This window comes from Emys orbicularis, chromosome 2 (genome assembly GCF_028017835.1).
Source record: "Emys orbicularis isolate rEmyOrb1 chromosome 2, rEmyOrb1.hap1, whole genome shotgun sequence".
Classification (NCBI taxonomy): domain Eukaryota; kingdom Metazoa; phylum Chordata; order Testudines; family Emydidae; genus Emys; species Emys orbicularis.
The window spans coordinates 120985067-121011278 of record NC_088684.1 but is presented as its reverse complement, the minus strand read 5'-3'; the positions used below and the strand labels follow the sequence as shown (position 1 = coordinate 121011278).

Genomic DNA, 26212 nt, shown 5'->3' with positions numbered 1-26212 from the left:
TGATGCTGTTGCAAAAAAAGCAAACATGATTCTGGGATGCATTAGCAGGTGTGTTGTGAGCAAGACACGAGAAGTCATTCTTCCGCTCTACTCTGCGCTGGTTAGGCCTCAACTGGAGTATTGTGTCCAGTTCTGGGCACTGCATTTCAAGAAAGGTGGAGAAATTGGAGAGGGTCCAGAGAAGAGCAACAAGAATGATTAAAGGTCTTGAGAACATGACCTATGAAGGAAGGCTGAAAGAATTGGGTTTGTTTAGTTTGGAAAAGAGAAGACTGAGAGGGGACATGATAGCAGTTTTCAGGTATCTAAAAGGGTGTCATAAGGAGGAGGGAGAAAACTTGTTCACCTTAGCCTCTAAGGATAGAACAAGACGCAATGGGCTTAAACTGCAGCAAGGGAGGTTTAGGTTGGACATTAGGAAAAAGTTCCTAATTGTCAGGGTGGTTAAACACTGGAATAAATTGCCTAGGGAGGTTGTGGAATCTCCATCTCTGGAGCTATTTAAGAGTAGGTTAGATAAATGTCTATCAGGGATGGTCTAGACAGTATTTGGTCCTGCCATGAGGGCAGGGGACTGGACTCTATGACCTCTCGAGGTCCCTTCCAGTCCTAGAATCTATGAATACCAGTATAAGTGCAGATGTGAATGTAAATTGCTATAGTTATACTGATATAACTCCCACATAGACACTCTTATTCCTGTATAAGGCCTGGGCTATACTACAAAGTTCTGCCAGCATAGCTATGTCAGGTCGGAATGTGCAAAATTCACACCTCCAGACAACATAGCTATGTCAGCAGGACCCCAGTGAAGCATGCTGTCAGAGGTGCAGTTACTAAGTAGATAGAACTCTAGAAACGTAGGTCAACCTAGCTACATTGCTCGGGGGATGTGAAAAATTCACATCCCTGAGACACGTAGGGAAGCCAACCTAAGTCCCAATGTGGACAGTGCTAGGTTGATGGAAGAATTCTTCCATCATCCTAGCTACTGCCTCTCAGAGATGTGGATGTACTGCAACAACGGAAGAACCTCTTCCTGCTCTGTAGTAAGCACTACACTACAGTGATGCAGCTACAGCACTGGAGCTGTGACTCTGTAGTGATCGTAGTGTAGACATACCTGCAGTGTCTACACTAGAGGACTATGGTGCAATAGCTATGCAGGCATGGGCTCTATAGTGTAGACATAGCTCTACAGTGAGAATTTACATCAGCATAGCAACGTCTCTCATGGGTGTGAAACATCCACATCCCTGAGATTTAGCTATGCCGACCACCTAACCCCCGTAGCCAGTGATAGGTCGATGGACTTTCTTCTGTCGACCTAGCTACCACCTCGCAGAGAGGTGGATTACCTGTGCTGATGGGAGAACCCCACCCATTTGCATAGGTAGTGTCTACACTGAGGCACAGCGGCTGTACTCTAAGTATCCCCATGCACAGACGGCTCAAATTAACTAAATTAGTTTAAAAATCACATCTCAAGGTAAACCACCGCAACGTTGTGTGTGGCACAGGCCTCACTCTCCTTAGGGAGGGCCACCTTGGTGTAGAGTGACCAGATGTTCTGATTTTGTAGGGACAGCCCCAATATTCAATATTCGTGGCTTTTTCTTATATAGACGCCTATTACTCCCCACCCCGTCCCGATTTTTCACACTTTCTGGTCACCCTACCTTGGTGTGGCTGTCTGGTGGCACAGACCATCCATCCCCGTGGTGCGAGCGACATGGGCACAGCACTGTGCAATGGGGCCCAAAGCCATCACCGGCCGTTAGGTGTGGGTGGGGCAGTGGTCCCCAGGGCCGTACACTCATTCTGCTAATGGGCAGGGGTGCCAAGTCACCAGCATTGGGCCTTCCCAAGGGCAGCAATGAGGAGGAGCATGCAGGGGTCCCTCAGGCGAAGCCCCTCCAGCTGCACATGGGTGGCACTGCACCAGGTCGCAATGCCACTCACTCAGCTTTGGGGCCTCCGTTCTGCAGGAGGAGCGGGCACACGGGGCAACGGGGGGGACGCTGCTCCCCTGGGACCAGCTCCTGCACCAGGGCTCCCCCTGGGGGCCTGCCCAGCCTCGCCCCACTTCCAAGCAGCCCGAGTCCCCTCCGTTCCCGCAGGCCTCGCTCAGCCACCGCCCCGAAGAGCGGCGCGGCGCTGGGGGCACCCTGGGCCAAAACATGATCTGGCGGGTGGCCCGTGTGGGGCGACGCGGGAGCCAGGGGGTGGGGTCTTTGCAGCACCGCGGCCCGCCCTGCGCCCGAGGCGGGGCGGCTGGCAGCTGCGAGGAGCGGGAATGGCTCGGCCGGGCGCTGGCGGGGCGCTGCTGCGGGTTCTCCTCTCCCAGCTCCCGCCGGCCGCGCGCGGGGCGCCGCCGCTCGGGCTCCGGGGACCTGCTGCTGCTGCTGCCTCCTACGGGTAAAGTCAGCCCCGGCTCTGCCCGGCCAGGCCGCGGCGCAGCGAGCGCGGAGCCGCCCCCGCCTCCCAGGGCGTCTCAGCCCCGTGCTGCTGCTGGGGAGCCTCGGGGGAGGGGGGGGGTTGAGGAAGGGGTGGTGTAGTGCTTTGGGGGAAGCTGGGGGCGTTGGGGGGATCGGGCTGTGGGGTATTTGGGGGTTGGGCTTTGGCAGTAGGCTATGTAGGGATATTGGGGGGGAGGGCGCTTTATTTCCTTAGCTTCCTTCTTCTGATATAAGGACCCGTCACTAGTCTCCACCCCCCTACCCCCATTCTCCTCTTTTTGAGCTCTCGGCTGAGTCCCTGTTCCCCCTCCCTTCTCCCCTCCCCCCCCCCCCCCAGGTGCCAGGCTGCACCCCTAGCTCCTCTACTAGGGGCCAACGGCCTCCTGGAAGCAGCCAGGGTTGCTAAGGGATGTGGTAGGGAAGAAAGACTGAGGAGGGAAAAGGGAAAGTTGACAGCTGAATTTTAAAGCTGCCCCTGCAAATCCATTCTTCACGCCACAATCCTTTGCCCCCAGCCAAAGCCCAGCTTGGATTTGTGGCGTAGCTGAAACTGAAGTGTCGTTCCCTTGTCCTTCACAAATTGCGCCCCATTTCTGCAAAGTACAATGCTGCAGCATGATTTGTACAATACAAATGTGGTTTCAGCCTATGGAGGGTGCAAGGCTGAGCCAGGCTTTAGGGGGCAAAGAACCACAGTGCTGTGCTAGAAGTAGATGCACCAGCACAGGCTGCTGGGCACTATTGATTGACTGTAATTCCCAGAAGTTCAGGGCTATGGGCCTGTCGGCCTTGGCCCTCTCTACATTACAGGTAGGAAATGTTTTTAAACATTGTTTTAAAAACAAGTTTTCTGTGTACATATATAGTTGTGTTGGGTGGTGTGAAATGAGGCATACCTTCTTTAAAACAGGTTTCAGACACTGTTCACATCTAGTTCCGATGCCCTGTATATGCTGGCCAACATAACCAGGCAGAAAACTAGCTTCTCAGCCTCCGCAAGTTAGGGTGGCTGGGGTCAAGGGGATCAAATCTGTATTAGCATGATTCTAGCACAATTTCTGACCAGCATGGATTGAAATTGTATTTTTCTGAGAATTAGGTTGTACAGACTTACTCTCTCTAGAGTATAGTCATGAAACATACTTTGCAGACCACACATTGCTGATCACAGTTTCTCCATCCAATGTGCTGGAACCCTCCTAGTGACATCTTTAAGAACATAAGAACAGCCATACTGGGTCAGACCAAAGGTCTATCCAGCCCAATATCCTGTCTACCGACAGTGGCCAATGCCAGGTGCCCCAGAGGGAGTGAACCTAACAAGTAATGATCAAGTGATCTCTCTCCTGCCATCCATCTCCACCCTCTGACAAACAGAGGCTAGGGACACCATTCCTTACCCATCCTGGCTAATAGCCATTAATGGACTTAACCTCCATGAATTTATCTAGTTCTCTTTTAAACCCTGTTACAGTCCTCGTCTTCACAACCTCCTCAGGCAAGGAGTTCCACAGGTTGACTGTGTGCTGTGTGAAGAAGAACTTCCTTTTATTTGTTTTAAACCTGCTGCCCATTAATTTCATTTGGTGGCCCCTAGTTCTTATATTATGGGAACAAGTAAATAACTTTTCCTTATTCACTTTCTCCACACCATTCATGATTTTATATACCTTTATCATATCCCCCCTTAGTCTCCTCTTTTCCAAGCTGAAAAGTCCTAGCCTCTTTAATCTCTCCTCATATGGGACCCGTTCCAAACCCCTAATCATTTTAGTTGCCCTTTTCTGAACTTTTTCTAATGTCAGTATATCTTTTTTGAGATGAGGAGACCACATCTGTATGCAGTATTCAAGATGTGGGTGTACCATGGATTTATATAAGGGCAATAAATATTCTCCGTCTTATTCTCTATCCCTTTTTTAATGATTCCTAACATCCTGTTTGCTTTTTTGACTGCTGCTGCACACTGCGTGGACGTCTTCAGAGAACGATCCATGATGACTCCAAGATCTCGTTCCTGATTAGTTGTAGCTAAATTAGCCCTCATCATATTGTATGTATAGTTGGGGTTATTTTTTTCCAATGTGCATTACTTTGTCCCATTTAACACACACACAACACTACCACTGAGGCAAATAATTTCCATTTCATTATCAAGCTACCATGGCTTTAGGGGGCACTGATCTATCTGATCCTGTGCATACAGTCAGTTCTTCCAAAACAGAAGACCTTTGTTCCTGTCAAAATCAAGGAGGAAGATACAAGAAGCAGAGAATCTCTTAGATGCATAGATGGGACAAACAAAACTGCAAATTTTATCTTGGAAGTCATAAAAGTCATGCATGGGCTTGTTGTTTGGCAAAGGCAATAAAATTGCTCTTATTTTTACATGCTTCAGTAACATTTTTCTACTATGCCTAATGTTTTTTGACAAACCAGTAGCACTCTGAGGCCAGGTCTACACTACCGCGGTAGTTCGACAGCTGGCAATCGAACTTCCGTGTTCGATTTATCGCGTCTGGTCTGGACGCGCTAAATCGATCCCGGAAGCGCTCGCCGTCGACTGCGGTACTCCAGCTCGGCGAGAGGAGTACCGCGGAGTCGACGGGGAGCCTGCCTGCCGCGTGTGGACCGCGTTTGAACCGCGGTAAGTTCGAACTAAGGTATGTCGACTTCAGCTACGTTATTCACGTAGCTGAAGTTGCGTACCTTAGTTCGAATTTGGGGGTTAGTGTAGACCAGGCCTGAGTGTTGCCTATTCTAAGTAGGGAGTGAAATGGACTACCTCAAGCCTGTTGAAAAAAATAGAGTGGTTAATTTTTTGAGATTAGCATTTTGATTTGCTGATTCTAGTCTTTTCCCTGACTGATTACATATTAACTTCACAGTAATGTGATGATTTGCTGAGTTTGTGGTGCAGCCCCTCACTTGGTCTTCATCCAGATAAAAAGGTCTGTATATATTGACTATGAAATTCCAACAGTCTCTTTTTACTTGGCTCAAGAGCAAGTGTGAAGCAGCATCACACATTCAGCAGAAGGTCACTTCACATGAAGTTAATAACTAGTCAGAGGGAAAGGCTACAGAATGTGTAAGTGCAACATGAAAAAGGAAAGCAGTATAGTTTTTCTCCAGAGGTCTGTAAAAACAACACTTCAGTGCCCACTTTAAAAAAGGCAACAGGAGGGTAGTTTTGTCAATAAAGTTAGGAAGGGTTTTTTGCAATTTTTAAAATGGTTTCAAGCAATGGGATATTAAATGTTCTTACAAGGATTAGCTAAAATTGAGTTGAGGTGCTCATTCACCATAGTGAAGGATATAGTCAAATGAGCTGCATGGAATGGAATTTTTAAATCAAAAGACAAGTGCTGTGTTTTACTATTTTTTTTAAATAGGCTGTGCTTTCTATTAATAAGTGTTGTTCAAAAATTGGGCAAAGGACATGCCACACTTCTTACCCTGAGCTCAAAAATTTAGCTGCATCATATTTGGTTATGAAACTTGGTTTATATGTATAGATATTTACAGTAGGTACAAAAAAGCTTGGTTGATCAGTTTTAATAGTCAAATTAATTTGTTAAAACATATCCCCATAACAGGTAGTCAAAATTTATTGAGTTATAAATGGCATAATGACTCTTCCAGTATGAGCTATAGTCATGAAAACCAGTTCCAGACTTGCACCCCAATCTTCAAAGGATCTGTGTAGATGGAGCATATAGATCTAATTGCAGGATCAGCACCTTAGTTTGGTACGTGCCATTACCAACTACAGCAGGAATTGGCAACCTTTGTCACGCGGCTTGCCAGGGTAAGCACCCTGGTGGGCCGGGCCGGTTTGTTTACCTACCGCGTCCGGAGGTTCGGCCGGTCGCGGCTCCCACTGGCCGTGGTTCGCCGCTCCAGGCCAATGGCTGCAGGAAGCGGCGCGGGCTGAGGGATGTGCTGGCCGCCGCTCCCCGCCGCTCCCATTGGCCTGGAGCGGCGAACCACGGCCAGTTGGAGCCGTGATCGGCCGAATCTGCGGACACGGCAGGTAAACAAACCGGCCCGGTCCGCCAGGGTGCTTACCCTGGCAGGCCGCGTGCCAAAGGTTGCCGATCCCTGAACTACAGTATTGTGTTACATAAACACTTAGTTTATGTACAGTCTGGGCTGCCTTCTTGTGAATAAAGGACTGCAATTTAATTCCACTACCATGAATTAGGCATAGGAGTCTGCACAGCCATTGTTTGTTCATTTTGGGTTGCTTTATGAAAAATGATTCAAAGTAAAAGTAATTCAGTCCTGAAATCAGTCCTGAATGTAAACTATGTGGTGGGGGTTATGCCAGCCTCCGTGTTTAGAAGAGAGGTAAGAATAATGTCAAAGCTTAATAAAGAACAAAACAATCTCACTAAATCATGAAGTTGTTTTGTGAGTGGCATAGAAAGAAAGTTTCTCTCAACCTTAATGCTTTAAAATAACATTCCTACAAAAAAGCAAATAAAACTCTCGTTTTCACTGCAAAATAATAGGTGTGATATTACATGGAGCTAGCTAACTTGAATTAGCTTTCTAGATATAAAATCCTAGTAGAGACATGGCACAGGTAAGTGTTACCTTGAGGTAGCTAGTTGAGATAAAAGACTACCTGTGCCTTGTCTCCACTAGATTTTAAATTCACATAGCTAATCTGGGTTAGCTCTCTCAATGTAAAAACACACCTCTTTCTGCAGTGAAGATATAACCTGGAAGGTTAAAGCTCATCTGTGCAGCGTTTTCTCAGGGACTGGTCCGATACTATGGAAAGAACTCCCACAGGAACTAAGCACCATCATAAACCTCATTACCTTCCACTCCAAGTGCAAGGTGCACCTCTTTGGTCTTGCCTTCTCCAAATACAACATATAGTGATACAATAAAGAAAAAGAAAATCCACTACCCTGCACACACAATTCTCCCCCTGAGGAGAGGATGGGAGAGAGAGAAAAAAACAAGTGACCAATGTTACTCATGCTACTTAATGCACTGCTATAAGGTGCTCAGGTACTACGGTGATGAGAGCTACATAAGAACCTACAGAGAGTAGAATAGAAGAAAACTCCCACACTTGCATATTTGAGTTCTTGTGTGGCTGGAATAGAAGTTAACACAAAAGTAAAAGTAATCAAGTTATCTTGCCTCTTCAATGGGAAATGGGTTTGTACTTTTATTTCCTCAATATCCAGCAAGATTTTTGCTATTCAGAGCAGAAAAAGAGGTCATTATTCAAAATGGCACTAATACCTCCTTTCTCTGCTCCAGCCACTTGAAACGGACAGGCTTCAACAGTCAGTTGAAAGAGACTCAAGGGGAAAAAAATAATCACTTTTCTGGATAAGTCAAATTCTACTGCACCATGTTCCTGCATTCATGGATTACACTTTGGAAACATTTAGGGTCTAAAACCATCTAATATTCCAAGTAGAAATATATATTAAAAATCAAATTAATTTACATTCCATAAATATGTAGCGGGTTAGCAAAGGCCTAACAGTCAATGTAACAATGATCTCTCTAAGAATTATCTGATGATGGTATCAGAATTCCAAACTATGTAAATACAAGTATCTTCATCCTTTAGAATTTTTCTGTACTGTTAATTTTCCTACGCTTGTGACTGACTTTTGTAATCTTGAAGGTTTACTTTGCTACTTCTTCCTGTTGGAACATTTTACACAGTAATGTATTTTCTAATTGAACAATACCCTCTGCTCAGATTACATTGAATTGAATTGTATGATGCGATTCCACCCGCCCCGCCCCCAGTTGTAGGTTTTTTCATTACACAACTGGATCATAAGTAACCATAAACCACATTCTGTTATGTAGCAACAGAGGATGAGGGTCAGAGCAACAACAGCAGCCATTTGGAAGCAGTTCAGTAATACAGTGATATTTCCTTTTAACATTTGTTTGTTTTTAACACACTTCTGTAGGCACTTAAAGCTGTAGTTACACTGATTGTTTCTTAAAATCTCCCATTATTGTGCTACCATCAGTATCACGTGACATACCGAAGCCACCATAGTTTAACATGATTATGATACAGTAGTTTAAAAAATGCCAGCAGCAAGGGCTACACAGGAACCATACAAGTGGAGGTGTTACCTCCTTGCACGTAGGGGAAATAATGTATTCCTATCCCTAGGATGCTAGCTTACCTATACCGGCCAGTTCCTAGGAGGTGCAAAGCCAAGGCTCTCTGCCTAGTCTCCAGACACACCTACTCAAGAGGCAAGGCAGGGTACTAAACAGGAATGCAGTGCCCCTTTAACCTGCATGCCTGGACTCAGGTAGTTTGCTCAGGGCAGCAAGGGGAGTGCCTTATTCCCCATTTGCTTCCCTATGTGGATGCGCAGTCCATCTCACAAACTAGACCTAATCCTTTTTCTGCTTTTATTCCTACTGTATCTGTCACTTCATTTGGGCACTGTATAGAACGAAGTGCTGAAAAGTGATATACCAAGGATTTAAACAACATTCCAATAACTTTAGTAATGTGCTGCACACCTCCAATAGCCAGGCTAAGAGAGTCATTCAGATCTTAGAACTTACCTCTTTTCCTTTTTGGATCTCCCAATGTTCCATCTTGCCACAGAGCACTGGCTCCTGCTCCAAGCAATGTCCTGTCATCCTCTGTGCTGGGGAGGGTAGGCAGTATTACTTCTGAAGGTTTTTGGGGGGTGGGGGTGGGGGGAGGTATTCAGTAAGAATGTTATGCAGATTTGAAACGTTTTGTTTTTTTCCAAAAGATACAAATTATTTTAAAAGACACTTTGCAGAACTGCACAGTATTATAAAGTAAAAATGTCACATGCCTGACTTCCCATGTAGTCTGCCTCTATTTTCCAGTAGCAATCTGTTTGATTCTTTCTCTCTCTCTCATTCCCCTCCCCCACAAAGGCAAACAGAACCCTTTAAATATGGCTGTGTTGTCAGTGTCTAGCATTAGTAATTACTGCATAGTCCACTGAATGACTGCACTGTAATGAGATATTAGCTTGTTGAATAATTTTCTTTTCTTCTAGTACTTCAATAACATCTGCTAAAATCAAAGTGAATGGAGTGCCCCTGTATTATAAACAGACAGGACAAGGGGATCATGCAGTTCTGCTTCTTCCTGGGATGTTAGGTCAGGAACTTTTGTCATATTAGGACTTGATATCAGTACTTTTTTCTTGATTTTTCTAAAGCTATTTTGTACTCTTTTTGTAAGATCTTTTCCAGCAACTTTTTACCTTTTTATGCATTACCTTTTAAAAACTAGAATTTGGTACATGTAATAGAGTTAGGAAAAATCAAAGTTATTTTAAACAGTTACCAGTTTTACAAAGTTATTCTTATCTAGAACACCAGAGACCTTCTAAATGCAAACATTCTAGGCCTGAATCTCCATTGCCTTGCACCTTCTGTAGTCACTCACACCAGCACAAAGTGGGTGTAAAATGCTACCATTCTGATTTAGTAATGTTGTACATTCACTTTGCACAGGTGCAAATGACTACACAAGGTACAAACAATGGAGAGTCAGGTCCATTGTGTTCTATATTTTAGTATATAAGGACTGAATGAATTATCATCTCTAAAAAGAGTGTAAGTGCCTTCCAATTCCAGCTATAATAATGAACAATACGATGGCAGCGTTTACATCTTGTTTAAACAAGAGCTTTCTCATGAAGGGGAAAAATAGCAGAGGTGATATTGTTTTTTTTTTAACAAGCGTCTACGTTCACCTTTTGGTTATTCAGTTTCATAATGCATCAGTTATATTTGATTCTCAGCTGCTTTTGGAGACTCAGAGTGCACCAATGGCCAGGAATGTCTATCTAGTGGTTGCAACCTCTCCCTTTGGAGACATTTCTGGAGAGATGGTGTCAAAAAAATAGGAAGAAAAGGGACTGTCTAATTTTAATGGTGTAGGGGAAATAATTCTTAAATTGTTCATTACTGATATTGATCCTGTTTCTGAGAGAAGTCAAGAAAGGCACATGTATGAATTCAAAATTGATTTTTTGCAATGTATACATAGTTTTATTTTGAAATGTACATGCTATAGTTTAATTATTACCACTAAAACACTAGTTGCCAGATTTTGTTGTCTTACCTATTTTAAATGTCTTTGGGCTGAAGCTTGGTGTATAATGTGTTAGTGCAGGTATGTTTTAATATTTAGTAAAAAAAATAAATGACATACTTTTTGGTGTCATTTTATAAAATGTTAAATGATTAATAGCATATTAGAGACATGAGACTTTGTGTTATAGATGGTTATAAGCAGCCTATTGACCCACGGAGTCAATTGATTAATAGTTGTTTTAATGAGTGGTTAATCATTTATCCTTTATAGACTATTCATAAGGTGCCCTTAAAAATAAAGTAACCCACTTTTTAATGGTATCAAGCACTTGGATCACAGCACTTTCTACTAATAAAATTAGTAGTTGATTTATAATACCAGGGCAGTCCAATTCTTCTCCATCTAGCCTGGTATTCTGCTTCTGGCTGTGGCCATTAAATGTTATTGCAAGGGAAGAAAACTCATCCATTAATATAATCAGCTAATTGCACCATGCTGTAGATCGGGGTCGGCAACGTTTGGCACGCGGCTCGCCAGGTTAAGCACCCTGGCGGGCCGGGCCAGTTTATTTACCTGCTGATGTGGCAGGTTCGGCCGATCGCGGCCCCCACTGGCCGCGGTTCGCTGTCCCGGGCCAATGGGTGCGGCGAGAAGCGGCGCTCGCGAGCGATGTGCCGGCCGCGGCTTCCCGCCACCCCCATTGGCCCGGGACGGCGAACCGCGGCCAGTGGGGGCCGCGATCGGCCGAACCTGCCGCGTCAGCAGGTAAATAAACTGGCCCGGCCCGCCAGGGTGCTTACCCTGGCGAGCCGCGTGCCAAACGTTGCCGACCCCTGCTGTAGATGGTGGAGGTAATGGGATTCTTTTTTAGAGCCCATGTGCTCCCATAAACTTCCACTGGTTTTGTCATGTCTCCAGTTACTCTTACTGATATAAAAGAGGTATTTGGGGTATTCTGATCAGAATTTTAAAAGTATTTTAACAGCCACTTTTAAATTCTAGAAGTGTAGAGCCGTTTAGGATGAGATTTTGATTTACAGTCTTTCAACACATTATACTAGGACTAAATAAGTTTGATCACAAAACTGATATCTCAACCCTGGTGTTCATAGAGATTATAGTCCAATAGAATCCTCTACACTCAGACAGCCCAACTGATTTCCTAACACCCCACCAATTTAAAAAATGTCTGAAAATATGTGTATGAAAAATATTGCCAAATCAAGGCCTTAGATCCTACAGTAGTGGGTGCTACAGAAAACTCTTAAAATGGGTATATTACTTGGTTAACCAATACTTACCCATTGATACCACTAGAAGAAAACATGTTCATTCAGCAAAATTTTTATTCATACTGTTGTGATTAAGCAGTGGTCATGGTCCATACTATTTATCTAAATCTCTTCACTGGTAGGTGTCCCAACTAAGTGAATTTATGAAGTCCATTTGTAGCATGTATAGGGTAGTTGTAATGTGGCGATTAATTTATCAGGACATAATGTTTTTAGGGAGTAGTCAAAGTGATTTTGGACCACAGCTCAAATCTATGAACAAGCAGCTGTTCACAATAGTTGCCTGGGATCCTCGGGGCTATGGACATTCTATCCCTCCAGCTCGAGATTTTCCTCCAGATTTCTTTGAAAGAGATGCAAGAGATGCTGTTGATCTGATGCAGGTAAATCCGTTCTGAGATAAAGTCTGGTTTTCCTTAATGGTGGTGGGGAGGGGCATAGTCAAGGATTATATGTTTTACAGTAGTAATTGCTGATATTAAATTATGCAAAAGTGCTTAAAATGGATGGAAATATGTTCTGCTTGGGAAGCTTGTTTTTTTCTTCCATCTCTCTTTTATCACACAGAAGATTTAGCCATGGAATTAATTATGTAAGTAAGCAGCACAATCTTATTCCAGAATATTTTGCCCCAGAATGTTTGTGACTTTATAGTTGCATGAAGTCCAGGAAAACTATATATGAAAAACAAGACCTACGGTTAATAATTGTAGCTGACAAGTTCTTTAGTGGGTGATAATTAAGACACTTTGCAAGAACCTAAGATGTTTAACATCTAATCCTGCAAACTAAACTGACATATTTCCATTGTAAGGTCTATTCCTGAAATAGTTAGAATGGGGAGTCAGAGGCTTCCTAAATCCACACAGAATATAATGTATCAGAGGGGTAGCCGTGTTAGTCTGAATCTGTAAAAAGCAACAGTGGGTCCTGTGGCACCTTTAAGACTAACAGAAGTATTGGGAGCATAAAGGTGCCACAGGACCCTCTGTTGCTTTTTACAGAATATAATGTACACACTTATTCTGAGTACAAAGAACATGACTCATGTCTGTCATTGATCCTCCTGCTTTTTAAACCTGATTTATAGAATCAAAGTGAAAAATATGTTGTGGTGTTGTTTTGTTCTGTTTTTATAAGAACTGTGCCAAATTAATGCTAAAGGAAAGCCTGACAATAAAACGTTAACTACGATATTGGCAACTTGTGAGTGGAATTCCTTATGTTAAACTACACAGTATCTTTGGCCATGTTAAGAATCCTGACAATGTAATATGTTCCAAAAATATCAGATAGGGTTTGGACAGCGAAGCCAGTTATTTCTTTTCACAGCAGCAACTTTGGAGAACCATGGGAAATTGAAAATGCAGCCTTCCTAAAGTACACTGCATAAGGAGATTAGTTGAACCAAAATAAGTCTGACAGGAAACATAGGAGAAATGTTTTTCCCTGGTCATGAAATCCAGCTGCCCCTTGCTTTACAGTATAACCAGACTAACGTACAAAGCCAGTACCACTCTGGCCAACCAGAACAAAAATGTTATCATGAGCAGGTGACAGGCTTCCAAATATGAAAGCTTGGAACTCCTCTTTTACCTGCTTCTCTTCAAACACTTAATGAATGCATGACAGAAAAAAGATGCTGTCCTCAGAAGGAGTACATCATTATGTATTATAATTATGATTATAATCAGATGCTTTGTACTCAATCTGGTAGAAAGCAGGGAAGCATCCCATCCACATTTATTCAGTGCTAAAGTTGAGAGTATAACTGACTAGATTTTTTGGCAACAGAAAACAGTGTAGCATATCTTCCACTTTTGAAGATTTGTATGTTTATAAGTACATATATTAAAGGATTATTGAAATCTCACTTATGAATAGGCTTAGAAGGATTTTTTTTATTAAATGTCAAACTTTGGTTTCACTTTATACAAACTGATGAAAAAAATTATTTCCATCAATAGAAACTTACATATAGGCAAAGAAAGAAAAAATGCTGGTTGAGAACTTATTAGAGTTTGAATAAAGGCTGTTTACTTTGTATATTTTGACATGTGATGTTGACAATTTGTGTTTTAATGGCTATAAAGCTTTATCTTTTTGAATATCAACATCCACTGTCATTAAATAATTGTCTGACACCCCCCCCCCCATAATTTCCCGTAACTGAACATTTAAATTGATAAAAATTAAAAATGCTTAAAATAAAAATTATCCATTGAAATTATTTAAAAAAAAATTAAATTCTGCCAAGCCTCCTTATGAAGCATGGATTAACTTGTTTATACATTCTCACAAATACTGTATAATAGCACAGTAGCTAAAGCAGGGGTCAGCAACCTCTGGCATGCGGCTCACCAGGGTAAGCACCCTGGCGGGCCGGGCCAGTTTGTTTACATGCCGCGTCCACAGGTTTGGCCGATCGCAGTTCCCACTGGCCACAGTTCGCCGCTCCAGGCCAATGGGGGCTGCGGGAAGCAGCGCGGGCCGAGGGATGTGCTGGCCGTGGCTTCCCGCCACCCCCATTGGCCTGGAGCGGCGAACCGCGGCCAGTGGGAGCCGCGATCAGCCGAACCTGCGGAGGCGGCAGGTAAACAAACTGGCCCGGCCCACCAGGGTGCTTACCCTGGCGAGCCGTGTGCCAGAGGTTGCTGACCCCTGAGCTAAAGAATCAGCCCTACTAATGAAGAGTAGGATTTCCAGAATAAGTGTGTCCACATGGAGAGTTAGGTATATCAGTTTAAATTCTCATCTTAGCTTATACCAGTATAACTTTCCTGTGTGGACAAGCCCTCAGAACTATTGGCTTTCTACAGACTCTGGTATTGACTACACTACAAATCCTTTGCCATATAGTGGTTTAGCTATTCTGACAGAGCCCCCTTGTGGAGATGCAGTGTAAACCAAAAGACAGAGTTGTGCTGGCATAGCTACACCATCTCCCCAAATGACATTAGCTATACCAACAGAAGCACTCTTCTGCCAGCGTAGTTGTGTCCAGCCTGGAGGTTTTGCAGGCATAGCTTTGTTAGCTAGGGGGTGTGATATTTGTCCACACTCCTAGCTGTTATAGCTAGGCTGGCAAAACTTTGTAGTGTAGACTAAACCTCTAGCATCTGTCTCTGTTAGACTTGGTTCATATTTTTTGAAATTTTCTTCCCAACTCACTGCTATAAGTTTTTCTTCATAAAATAAAAGCTGAGACTCTGAAGAACAATATAACAGCTTAAGACAGGTGTCAGTACTTTATATTACCATCTACCAACTGGATTAGATCCCTTTTTGAAATAAAAACCTCTTTATAACACTACTAGCAGAATTTAATATGGGAAAAGAACATTTTAAGCCTGCTTCACTGCCTACCACTACATCCAACAAAGACCAATAAGCACATTAGCATTGCTTCTAAAATTTTCAGCAGTGAGATTGTTAATATTGATATTTAAAACCTTCTGATACTTCAGTTTTAACATCCCATTGAGCCAAATGGGATTAGTTCATACATCTCTGAATTATTGTTTCAGGCTGACTGCAGACTCAGGTAGACATCGCTTGTGTTGATTTACATTTCACTCAAATGAAAGCTTATGTTATACAGCAACTTTAAAACAATCTGCAATTATATCATACCGTACATGGCCACACTACGTATGGGGCCCTGGACGGAGGTAATTTCAAGTGAAATGCAGTCATACTACAGGACCGGAGCCAGCACAAGATAGCCCACAGAAACAGGGAGCCGTAACTGTTTCCCTGATTGTCCCCACCACCCTCTCACCCTCCTCCTGCTGTTAGTGGATCTTGGTGCAACAGAGAATGTGACCTAGAATCTCCCAAGCCCTAGGGGGGAGTACACAGGATGAATTAAGGTCTTTGTGGGCTACAATCTTGCTCCCTTAGGAGAAGGCAGTCATTTCAACATAAACATTTTTAATTGAAACTCATCATGAAGCAGTATTTAAAGTATACCGCTATAACCAAGAACAGTTCAAATTTCAGATCAAGTTTTCCAAGTGGCTTCAATCCAGCTTCACATTTAACACATGCCAAAACCATGCCTCTAAGCACACAAAAAGGTGGATTTGTACAAAACTGCTTAGATATTGAAGTACTCAGATTTTGGGTGCACACAATTGCAGGAGCTAATTTAGTGGTTACTTTTTAAAACTTGGACCCTCTAAGCCTAGTTTTCAGTGGTGAAATGCACCCACAGCTACTTACATTGACTCTAGCTGGTATTCTGAGTGCTCAGCACCTCATAAAATCAGACCCTAGCTGTTTCAAGTTTGACACCCAAAATTCAAAGCACTCTACATTAGTGGATGCTTTTAAAAAGTTTGGCCAGTATAGGTAGCTCGCACAGACATACACTCTCTAAAACCCACAATAGATATTTAACAACAAGTGGCAGCAAGCTAGCTCTTGTTTTCCAGATTTTATTAACCTTTATATTTTCTAAGACTGCTTAGTAACTGCTTCTCAGGGCTTGTCTACACTTAAAATGCTACAGTATAGACACTACCTATGCCAACAGGAGGGGTTCTGCCATTGGTATTGGTAATCCACCTCCCCAAGAGGCAGTAGCTAAGTTGTTCTTCCTTCTGTCTACTGCTGTCTAAACTGGGGGCTAGGTCGGTACAGCTACATCTCTCAGACGTGTGGATTTTTCACACCTGAGAGATGTACTATTCGGATGTAAAATCCTAGTGTAAACCAGGGCACAGTCTCATCTAAGATGCAGTCACCCACTGCCATACAGGTTCTTCAAATCTACAGGAAGGCAATCCAAGAATCTCTAGCAGCATCACACTCACTTTTACTTTAAATAGGGTTTTTTTAAATTGCTGCCTGTTTTAATGTAAAGGAGTCTCTATTTGCATTTTAGTTGTGTGTTAATTATAATTTAACTAAACTTGAGATTTTGGTTGAAGTTGTTAGTTTTCAAGAAACATTTGACTGCAGGTAGATACAGCTGTTTAGTAGTGAAGGCCAGTGATTTTTACTGTAATTTTCTCACACCAATCAAGGCACTGAAGTTTAAGAAGTTCTCTTTGCTGGGATGGAGTGACGGTGGGATTACAGCTCTCATAGCAGCTGCAAAACATCCAACCCTTATCCACAAGTTAGTTGTTTGGGGAGCAAACGCTGTTGTCACTCAGGAGGATCTGAAGCTTTACAATGGTAAGTATTAATTGCATGAATGGAGAAATGTCTGATGGCAAATAACTTAGTGTTTTCTTGTATCATACTAAGGCCTCTTCAGTTATCTTTGTACTGATCCTTTGAAATAACCCCCCCCCCAAAAAAAAAAAACCCCACCATAGGTGCAATAAAACAGAATAAGGAAAAACTTTCCTTAGGAACAACAGCAAAACTTTTTTTAAAAGTGTGTAATATCTAGTATTCTAGCATATAATGAGCAAGAACTTTTCCCCTCCTGAGGTCAGAATACACAATCAGAAAATAAAAAAGTTCATTTGTGTGCAGGAAAAAATGAATCACCCGTGTTTCCTTTCCCACTTTAATTCCCTTGAAATTCTTTGCTCTATTGACAAAAAAAAAAAGGCTTTGTAAAGTAAAGAGACCCTGGATTTCTGGCTAACTGCAATTTTTCCAGCAAAACGAAGGCTGAAAAACAAAGAAAGAAACTTAGCATGCAGAAAAAAAAAAAATCTGATTTCAGTGACCTGAGAAATGTCTGGGAAAATTATTTCTTCTAGAAATTGCATATTGCTATTTATTGTAAATTATTCATAATTTGCTTTGTATCCAAATTTGATGCTGTTCTGGTTACGAAAGTCCAATGGGCAGACGGAGCCATTTCTTCGTTTAGAATCAAGGGCACATTTCTCCAGGTATATAGAAAAATCTGTTCCTACTAAGACAGCTATTTTTTATTTATTTATTTATTTATTTTTGGAAAAAAGAGGAGTTAGGTTGGTCAAAAAAGATTTGAAGAGAGAAGGCTGTACACACTTTGTTTGCCTTAAGCAACGAGCTCACATGAATAAGTACTTCTCAGATAATATATGTTCTACATTTCATTTGAAAGTCAAATACTTATTTACAATTACTGTTAATGAAGCTACTGCCATTTTGTTGAAAAGGGACATCATTTGTGATAGTGGTAAGAGAGCATCCAGTGAAGGGACTATACCAGAACAAAAGCGTTTGTGCACAAATGTGAAGCCTTGTGTTTCCAGTATGAAACACAGTTCTGATTATTTAGCCACTATTACAACTGCATAAATACTATTTCACTTTTACATGGTCTCTTATATTGTTGATCTCAAATCTGTGGGCTCAGTCCTGCACCACTGAATTCAATGGTAGTTTTATTATGGATTTAACTGGTGCAGGATATGACTATTTGGCACTCCTCTGCAAAATAGCTAATGGCACCAGTGAGCTCAGAAATGCCATTTTAAAAAAAAAAAAAAAAAAAAAAAAGGTGAGAAGCATGAAGGGGTGGAAGAGAGTTATCTGGTCTCCAGGCCCTCTCAACTTTTGGCTTCTTTACTAAGACTGCCAACCACAGCAGCAAATAAAATGGTAGATTTTGTGAAGGAGACATCTGTTCAGTAACAACTGGACTGGAATGACCGCTCTCATTTCCCATATATCAGTGAAGAGCTATTATAGAACATCTTTTAGTCACTACTGCCTTGTGATTGGTCAAACAGGTTGTATTTCATAGTATTATTTATTGAACTCTTTAGTCCTTCCCACGCTATCAGAAGCCATTTTAAGAGCTCTCTGGTTAGCAACTGTCATTGCTGTCTGGTGACTCAGGAGCTTTCAGTTATCTCTCCTTTTCTGTTGTGATAGCATTAGTCTGCTTCTCTGTAAGGTAGTTGTCACTCTTGGGGACATGTGCTTTATGGGCATTATTGACAGCTGGAGATATACAAAATTTCTAAACCTGTCAAACAGGTGAGTAAAGTAGAATTCCAGATTATTTGTACAGCTTTGCGTAACATGCAGTGAGTCAGCAGGACTCCACTGAGTAGGCAGGTCTTGATTTTCCTCTAAGAATGTGGCAAATGTACCATGATGTCAGCTTGCTGGAATGCCTTAGTAAAGACTTCCTGACATTGAACACTGGTGAATAACCATGTGCCAGCTTCAATCCAGAGGCCAGAGCAAAAAGCTGTCCTAGAGCGGGGCATCTATACCCTACCCTTTTTCTATAAAAATAGATATGATTTGAACTTTGACTCCAGATAAACACTCTTCTCCCCCACTCCACCCAAGAGACTGTACATGCTTTGGTGTCTCATCCTGCAAGCTCTCCTCCCTCCCTCCCACTGCAGGCAGCCTTTGTCCACCCCTTGCAAACACGGTAGCAACAATTAATTTGCAACTTGAACTCAGAAAGGACTCTGATGCAGACATTGAAATTAATTTATTTTTCCCCCTTCCACAGATTTTTTTTTTAAACCTTTAACAGAATTTTGCATCGGAAATGTACATTTGTAATTGGCTCTTAAAATGCACACACATATTTATGTGGATGCTATTTGTTTATTGAAAAGGGTCTAATGTATTCAATGCCATTTTACATAGCTATCCGAGATGTTTCAAAATGGAGTGAAAAGATCAGGAAACAAATGGAAGAAATGTACGGACATGAATATTTTGCAAAAACATGTGAGGCCTGGGTGGATGGAATATCTCAGTTTGCTGACAAGCCAGATGGTAAGATTCCTGCAATTGCAGCAGCAGAAAAGCTGCAGATAAAAATCTCTCAACATTGCTTAGTAGCCAACAAAGGAAGAAATAGATGCACACACCGCACAGTATTATGAACCAGCTGACTCACACTCATGAATACAGCAGACACTTCACAGAATTTAAGTGATGAACAGGAGGAAAGAGCTTTTGGAAATCATTATCTGACAATTGTCTCTGCCTTTGCTTTGCCACAAGCCTAGGTTGACTAAAATATCATTTTTAAATAGATGTAGTTGGATAGTTTCTTCTCAGGTTCATTTTCAATTCTCTTTCAATGAGGGAATATTTTCTACTCTAGAGATATGAGATAGAAACCATAAAACGAATGCTTTTGGGGCTACAGGTAGCAGTAGGTATTGAAAGCAGGGCAGGGAAGTTTGGTTTTCAAAGATCTGTAGTTCAGATTTAACAAAGCATAGTTAAAATAATACAGCCAAAGATAAAGCATCTAAAATAGGTTAGTTATAATTCAGTACCAACCATGTTATTTTTAAGCTTGACTCTTAAAAATCTTTGGGAATAAACTCTTGCTAGAGAGAAGTTTGCAAACAAGATGGGGCCCTAAATGCTAAACAGCAATTTTCTGTTTTATTTCATAGCAAATTTGCTTTTAAATTGCGGAATGCAAATATATACACTACATATGGTGCACAAAAGGCAAAGAGCCCAAGATTCCCTTTTGTGCATTTTCCTTTAGTCCTTATAACCAAAATAGTAAATATCTGACAATGGTTCTGAATAGACAGTAGGCATCAAATGACTGCAAGGAAAGTGTTTCCTTACATTTTACTTCTTCAAATCCAGACAGACTTGTAAGAGAGATGCCAGTCAGCTGATACCATAATTTCTCCCAGTAGGGAGGCATCTTAAGTTGTATTCCAGTCCTTTTGTCATTTTTTTAAAAAATAACACCCCCTTAGATAGGGGTAAGCATAAGTCTGGGGCATATATGCAGTGAAATCTTGGCTGACAGCCATAGTCACATCCTTTAGTGGGCACAATTTTCAGCACCTATGAAATTAAGTGTCCCTGGAAAAAGAGACCACCTGGAAACATTTAACAACTAGCTGACTTTCCCAGGTGCTGTAACTGGACCGAGCATTGGAAGGTGCTGAGCATTCTCAGCTCCCTCTGAAGTCAGCAATAGTTGGCAGCACTCAGCCGTCAACACCCTGCACGATCAGATCCAGTGTACACTAGGTCATCTGTGAAAGGCAGTTAGCTACTTTTGTACTGAGAGCCAGTTATGCATCAAGGTACCAGTGGATGAAATCAAGAAAAGGGACAAATAAAAGCACTAGATTAACTCCAGTTTGAATGAAAGAAAATCATGTATGAACATGACTTAAGTAGAATAGCAAAAACTTGTGCTCAAACACAGCCTGTTTCTTAAAATTTCTCAAGACTATTTGCTATGAATAGGCAGGAAAGCTGATGGCACAAGCATCTCTAAAAATAAATTATAAACTCACTGAGGATGGTGACATTTAAGGAGACACTGCATGAGTGGCTTAAAGCTGCAAAACTGAAGAATGTTCCTGCAAAGCGTACCAACTGTGCTAAGGGAGGAAGTACAATCTGGTGATTAAAGCAGAGGACGGTTGGGTCTATTTCCTGACTGTGTAACCTTGGGCAAGCGACTTCACCTTTCTGTACTTGCTGTTCTGAAGCTTAAACAACATTGAAAAGGTGCTTTAAAGATCCTTGGATGAAAAGCACCAAGTGAAAATGATTACTGGGCAATAATTGAAAAAATAAGGCAATGGGGGGGAGGCAGCATTATTTAAACTAGCAACGAGTGACTTGAGAGCTGGGCCAGCATGAGTATAGACACTTGAACTGGGTTCTAAGGCTGCTGCTATCTGTGAGGAAAGCCTTGCAAATTGAAAGTAGATTGTTTGAGAATGTCTAGAATATCAAATGAAAAAGTTTCTCCCCTCCTTGATTTACCCACAAACTCACTCATGAAAGCAGGGGACAAAGCCAAAAATGGAAAGCTGGCCCAAGAGTACATAAACTGTATTGCTGTGTAGTAGTATAATGGAGGTGTGTGGAAAGGGGTAGCAGAATGCACATTATTTTGTTTACATGAAATTAAGTACAGAAAAAACCTTTGACTGGTTTGGTTAATTCTATATTAGGTGGACACCTATTACAAAGAGAAATGTCCATTATGAGCAGATATTACTGTATATTTATATACTTAATTTTTTTTAAACCTACAGTATAAAAATTGTCAGGTAACCTGCAGCTTGATAACCTAGAACAACAGTAGCATAAACATGAGATGGCATAGACCTCAGAGACTGAAGAGATAAATTATAGTCAAGAAATCCATGCATTGTCTAGTTACGGGCAGTTAGAACAGGGGTCTCAAACTCAAATGACCACGAGGGCCACATGAGGACTAGTACATTGGCCTGAGGGCCGCATTACTGACACCTCCCGCCCCGCCTCCCTTGGCCCCGCCCCCACTCCAACCCTTCCATGAGGCCCCACCCCTGCCCCGCCTCTTCCCAACCCTTCCCTGCCCCCATTCCAACCCCTTCCCCGAAATCCCCACCCCAACTCTGCCCCCTCCCTGCCCCCAGGGGGTGCAGGAGGGGTGTGGCGGGGGCTCAGGGCAGGGAGTTGGGGTGTGGGGTGCAGGAGGAGTGAGGGGTACAGCAGGGGGTCAGGGCAGGGGGTTGGGGTGCAAGAGGGGTGTGGGGTGCAGCAGGGGGATCAGGGCAGTGGGTTGGGGTGCAAGAGGAGTGCGGGGTGCGGCGGGGCTTCAGGTCAGTGGGTTGGGATGCAGGAGGACTGCAGGGTGAGGCAGGGGGTTCAGGGCAGGGGGGGTCGGGGTGCAGGGTGCGGCAGGGGGTCGGCGTGCAGGAGGGATGAGGCAGGGGGTCGGGGTGCGGCATGGGGTTCAGCTGCAGGAGGGGCTTGGGGGGCAGGATCTGGCCCGGCGCGTACTGGGGGCAGGGCAGGCTGCCTGCCTGCCTGCCCTGCCCCCGTGCTGCTCCGGGAAGAGGCTGGAATGTGGGGAAGGGGGGGCTGTGTGTTGCTGTTGCTTCAGGCACCGCCCCCAGCAGCTCCCATTGGCCACGGTTCCCCATTCCCGGCCAATTGGAGCTGCTGGGGGGGATGCCTGAAGCAAAAGCAACACACAGCCCCCCCCCCCCCCCCACATTCCAGGGCAGGCAGCCCGGTGCACGTCCCTCCGGAGCCGCTCTAGGTAAACACTGGGGGAGCTGTGAGGGGCTCGCAGGCTGCAGAAAATAGCCCCGCGGGCCACATGTTTGAGACCCCTGAGTTAGAATGTTTAGAAAAGTGGGTGCCACAAATATTTCATGCACTGGCTTTGCTATGTATTGATGGTTCATTAGTCAACAGCTCATCACACAGAAGTAGAAGTATATTATGTATTTCATCTTTGGGAAAAGATGTTTTTATACTGATGCTAGGCAGCGCAAGTTTGGCGCTTGCTTATCCCTCTGTGGTAGGGTGACTACATTGTACATACCAATGGATGCGAGTGGTAAGAGCTACAATAGAAGTTCCTAGTTTCTAACAATTTTTTCCATTTTAATCTTTCATATTTTAAAATAAGAACATAATCTTAACCTATGTTTTTCAGGTAACATTTGTCAACATTTACTGCCTCACATAAAGTGTCCAACATTTATAATACATGGTGGGAAAGACCTTTTGGTACCACAGTTTCACGCTGAATATCTTCACAAGCAAATCAAAGGGTCACGGTGAATCATACCTTCAGCTGCACAGTTTTGAAGCACCTTTTGGGAAGGGAAGAAGTGAACACACAATATGGAAATGGAAAATCTTTAGGCAGAATTTCTCAAACACTGATGGAGTTGTTTCGAAGCATCCCCAGAATGGTATATTGAGAGCAGTGCAGACTACCCTTTTTACATTATAGTACTGTTTTAAAAAAAGGAGGAAGGAGCTAAAAGGGTTAAAAGCTGGCTAACTGATAGGTCTCAAAATGTCTGAGAATGGGGAATCATCAATCGAGCAAATGCATTTCTAGTGCATCCCACAGGGATTGGTTCTCGGCCCTATGCTATGAACATTTTTATCAATAACCTGGAAGAGAACAAATCACTACTGAAGAAGTTTGCAATGACAAGGATTTGGGGAGTGGTAAATAATGAAGAGGACAGGTCACTGATATAGAGCAGTCTGGGCACAAATAATACCTATTTTAATGTGGCTAAATGTAAAGGTGTACATCTAGGAACAAAGGCGGCAGGTCATACTTACAAGATGGGGACTCTATCCTGGGAAGCAGTCACTTTGAAAGAGAGTTGGGAGTGGGGGTGGATAATCAGCTGATAACGATCTCCCAGTGTAACACCATGGTCAAAAGGACTAGTGCTGTCCTTGGATGCATATATAGGCGAATCTTGAATAGGAGTAGAGAGTATTTTACTTCTGTATTTGGCACTGGTGCAACTGCTGCTGGAATACTGTGTCCAGTTCTAGTACCCATAGTTCAAGGAGAATGTTGATAAATTGGAGAGGGTTCAGAGAAGAGCCACAAGAATGATTAAAGGATTAGAAAACATGCCTTATAGTGAAATTGATTAAGATAAATAGACTCAAGGACCACAAAGAGAAGGTTAAGGGGTGACTTCATTACCGTCTAAGTACATATATGGGGAACAATATTTAATAATGGGCTGTTCAATCTAGCAGAGAAAGGTATAACATGATCCAGTGGCTGGATGTTGAAGCAAGACAAATTTAGACTGGAAATAAAAGGTGTAAATTTTTAACAGTGAGGGTACTTAACCATTGGAATAGTGTTCCAGGGTTATGGTGTGTTCTCCATCACTAGCAATTTTTAAATCAGTACTGGATTTTTTTTTTTTTTTAAATAAAAGAATATATATGCTCTAGGAATTAATTTTAGGGAAGGTCTGTGAACTATACACCATGGTGCCTTCTCACCTTGGAATCTATTAATCTAAAAGTGAAACTGTGTAGTTAAGACCACTTCCACCCATCTGAATTACACTGCACTCCTTGTGCCATAGGATATCTAATAGCTGTCCCCTTCAGCAGAGCTAACAGAGCACTGAAATACTAGGGCTGGAGCAGAAGGCCTAGTTATATTAAGTAGCACTGAATGCTAATGTCATAGCTGCTCTCTACACATTTACTGAGATTTTACTACTGGGCACTGGTCTCATAATAAACATGAAGTGACAGTCAACTATTTTGCTCAAGTGCATCAGTGTTTTTGGCATAATAAACTGTACAGACTACAAATATGTCCAGAGATGTTACTCTCAACCCCTTTACCCAAAATCTTGAAGTAGTGCTAACCTCATCCAGAAACTGTGGAAATGCATCCTCTTAGCATGTGGAATACAGCTTTTCATTCTCTTCCTAGCTGTGAATAGTCAGTCAGCTAGAGCTCCATTTTATTACTGTTTTCAACAGACAGTACAGACTACCAGTAGAGTAGGATTAGGAAAACAGAAGCCATTTTTATGAAGGCAAAACAGGCAAATTCTGTTTAGTTAGCTGGTTTAACCTCTGTCAAAATGAAAGTTAAGAGTTTACTTTACATGCTTCCCTATTCATACAGAATGTATACAGGTTTGCTCCATTAGCAAAATTTAAGACATACCCAGCCCAACCCATTACTTAGCTGGTACACTTAGGGCCATGCTGCCCTCACCATGAGTCTCCTCCATCCACTCCAGCATTGCTACTCCCTCCTCTGAAAAAGGGGATCACTTCAACTCATGACCATCATCACCCTGCTCTTTTCCCTGAAGGCAAGTACTGTAGAGACTATTCCAGTGTTGCCTCATAGGAGGCATCAGTGAGATGTTGGAACATCTCATTTGCTACCTCTGGAATGTTAACCCTCTACACCTGCTAGTGGAAACCAAGTATCTGGCTTCTGGCAAGTAGCTGACTTAAAGAGAAAGTTTCCCAGAGATTCACAATTATAGCTCATCTAACATTTTACCCTGATCCAACACCAATTTGTTTTCCCCAGAGATGGCATTTAGATTTGTAGGCACTAGTGGTAGTAGACTGTCAAGGAGTCAATTTTAAGAATAACTCAGCTAATTATTAAATTGAGGAGCCAGATTCTGACTTTATTCCCAAGGAAATCTGGAGAGTGTTTAAAAAGAAAAAACCTCTCAGGAGTTGCTTCAAATTTTGCACTTGGTTACCATGGTTATGCAGTGGCCCTATGTGTTGTATATACTAGTATATCTTTAGAGTTTACATGATTATCTTTTTTAGGTTGTTTCTGATGCCAGAAGGAAAGCACAATCTACATTTACGCTTTGCAGAAGAATTCAACAAATTAGCAGAAGATTTCCTCCGATAATAGAGTTTAACAAATTAAGTGTATGTAAGGTTATCTTAGTATATTTAATTATTATATTCCCCCTCTTTGGCCCATCCGAGTCATGTCACTGATTTTATTAGCAGTTTGATTCTCCATTATAAGAAACTGTAAAAGGAAATTGTTTGCATTTATGCCAGTTAGAGGTAAATTAAGATCCTTACTGTATCTTGCTTGGTAAACAAGTAGTGCATGGCAGAGATTAATTTGTCTGTAAAAAAAGTAACTAGTGAAGCAGTAT

General features: G+C 42.5%; 1 protein-coding gene across 1 annotated transcript; it reads left to right on the top strand.

The window, feature by feature from the left end:
- The first annotated feature begins 2296 nt into the window (after positions 1-2296).
- BPHL (biphenyl hydrolase like) lies at positions 2297-26093 on the top strand. The gene is made up of 7 exons (XM_065399967.1): positions 2297-2418; positions 9512-9615; positions 12069-12235; positions 16883-17036; positions 19422-19553; positions 23212-23335; positions 25866-26093. The coding sequence occupies exons 1-7, from the start codon at positions 2297-2299 to the stop codon at positions 25951-25953; spliced, it is 891 nt and encodes a 296-aa protein (XP_065256039.1). The 3' UTR covers positions 25954-26093.
- Positions 26094-26212: the final 119 nt, after the last annotated feature.

Coding starts and splice junctions, on each gene's coding strand:
- BPHL (XM_065399967.1), top strand. CDS start 2,297: ATGGCTCGGCCGGGCGCTGGCGGGGCGCTGCTGCGGGTTCTCCTCTCC. Junction 9,616..12,068: donor GCTTCTTCCTGGGATGTTAG/GTCAGGAACTTT, acceptor TAATGTTTTTAG/GGAGTAGTCAAAGTGATTTT. Junction 12,236..16,882: donor ATGCTGTTGATCTGATGCAG/GTAAATCCGTTC, acceptor ACACCAATCAAG/GCACTGAAGTTTAAGAAGTT.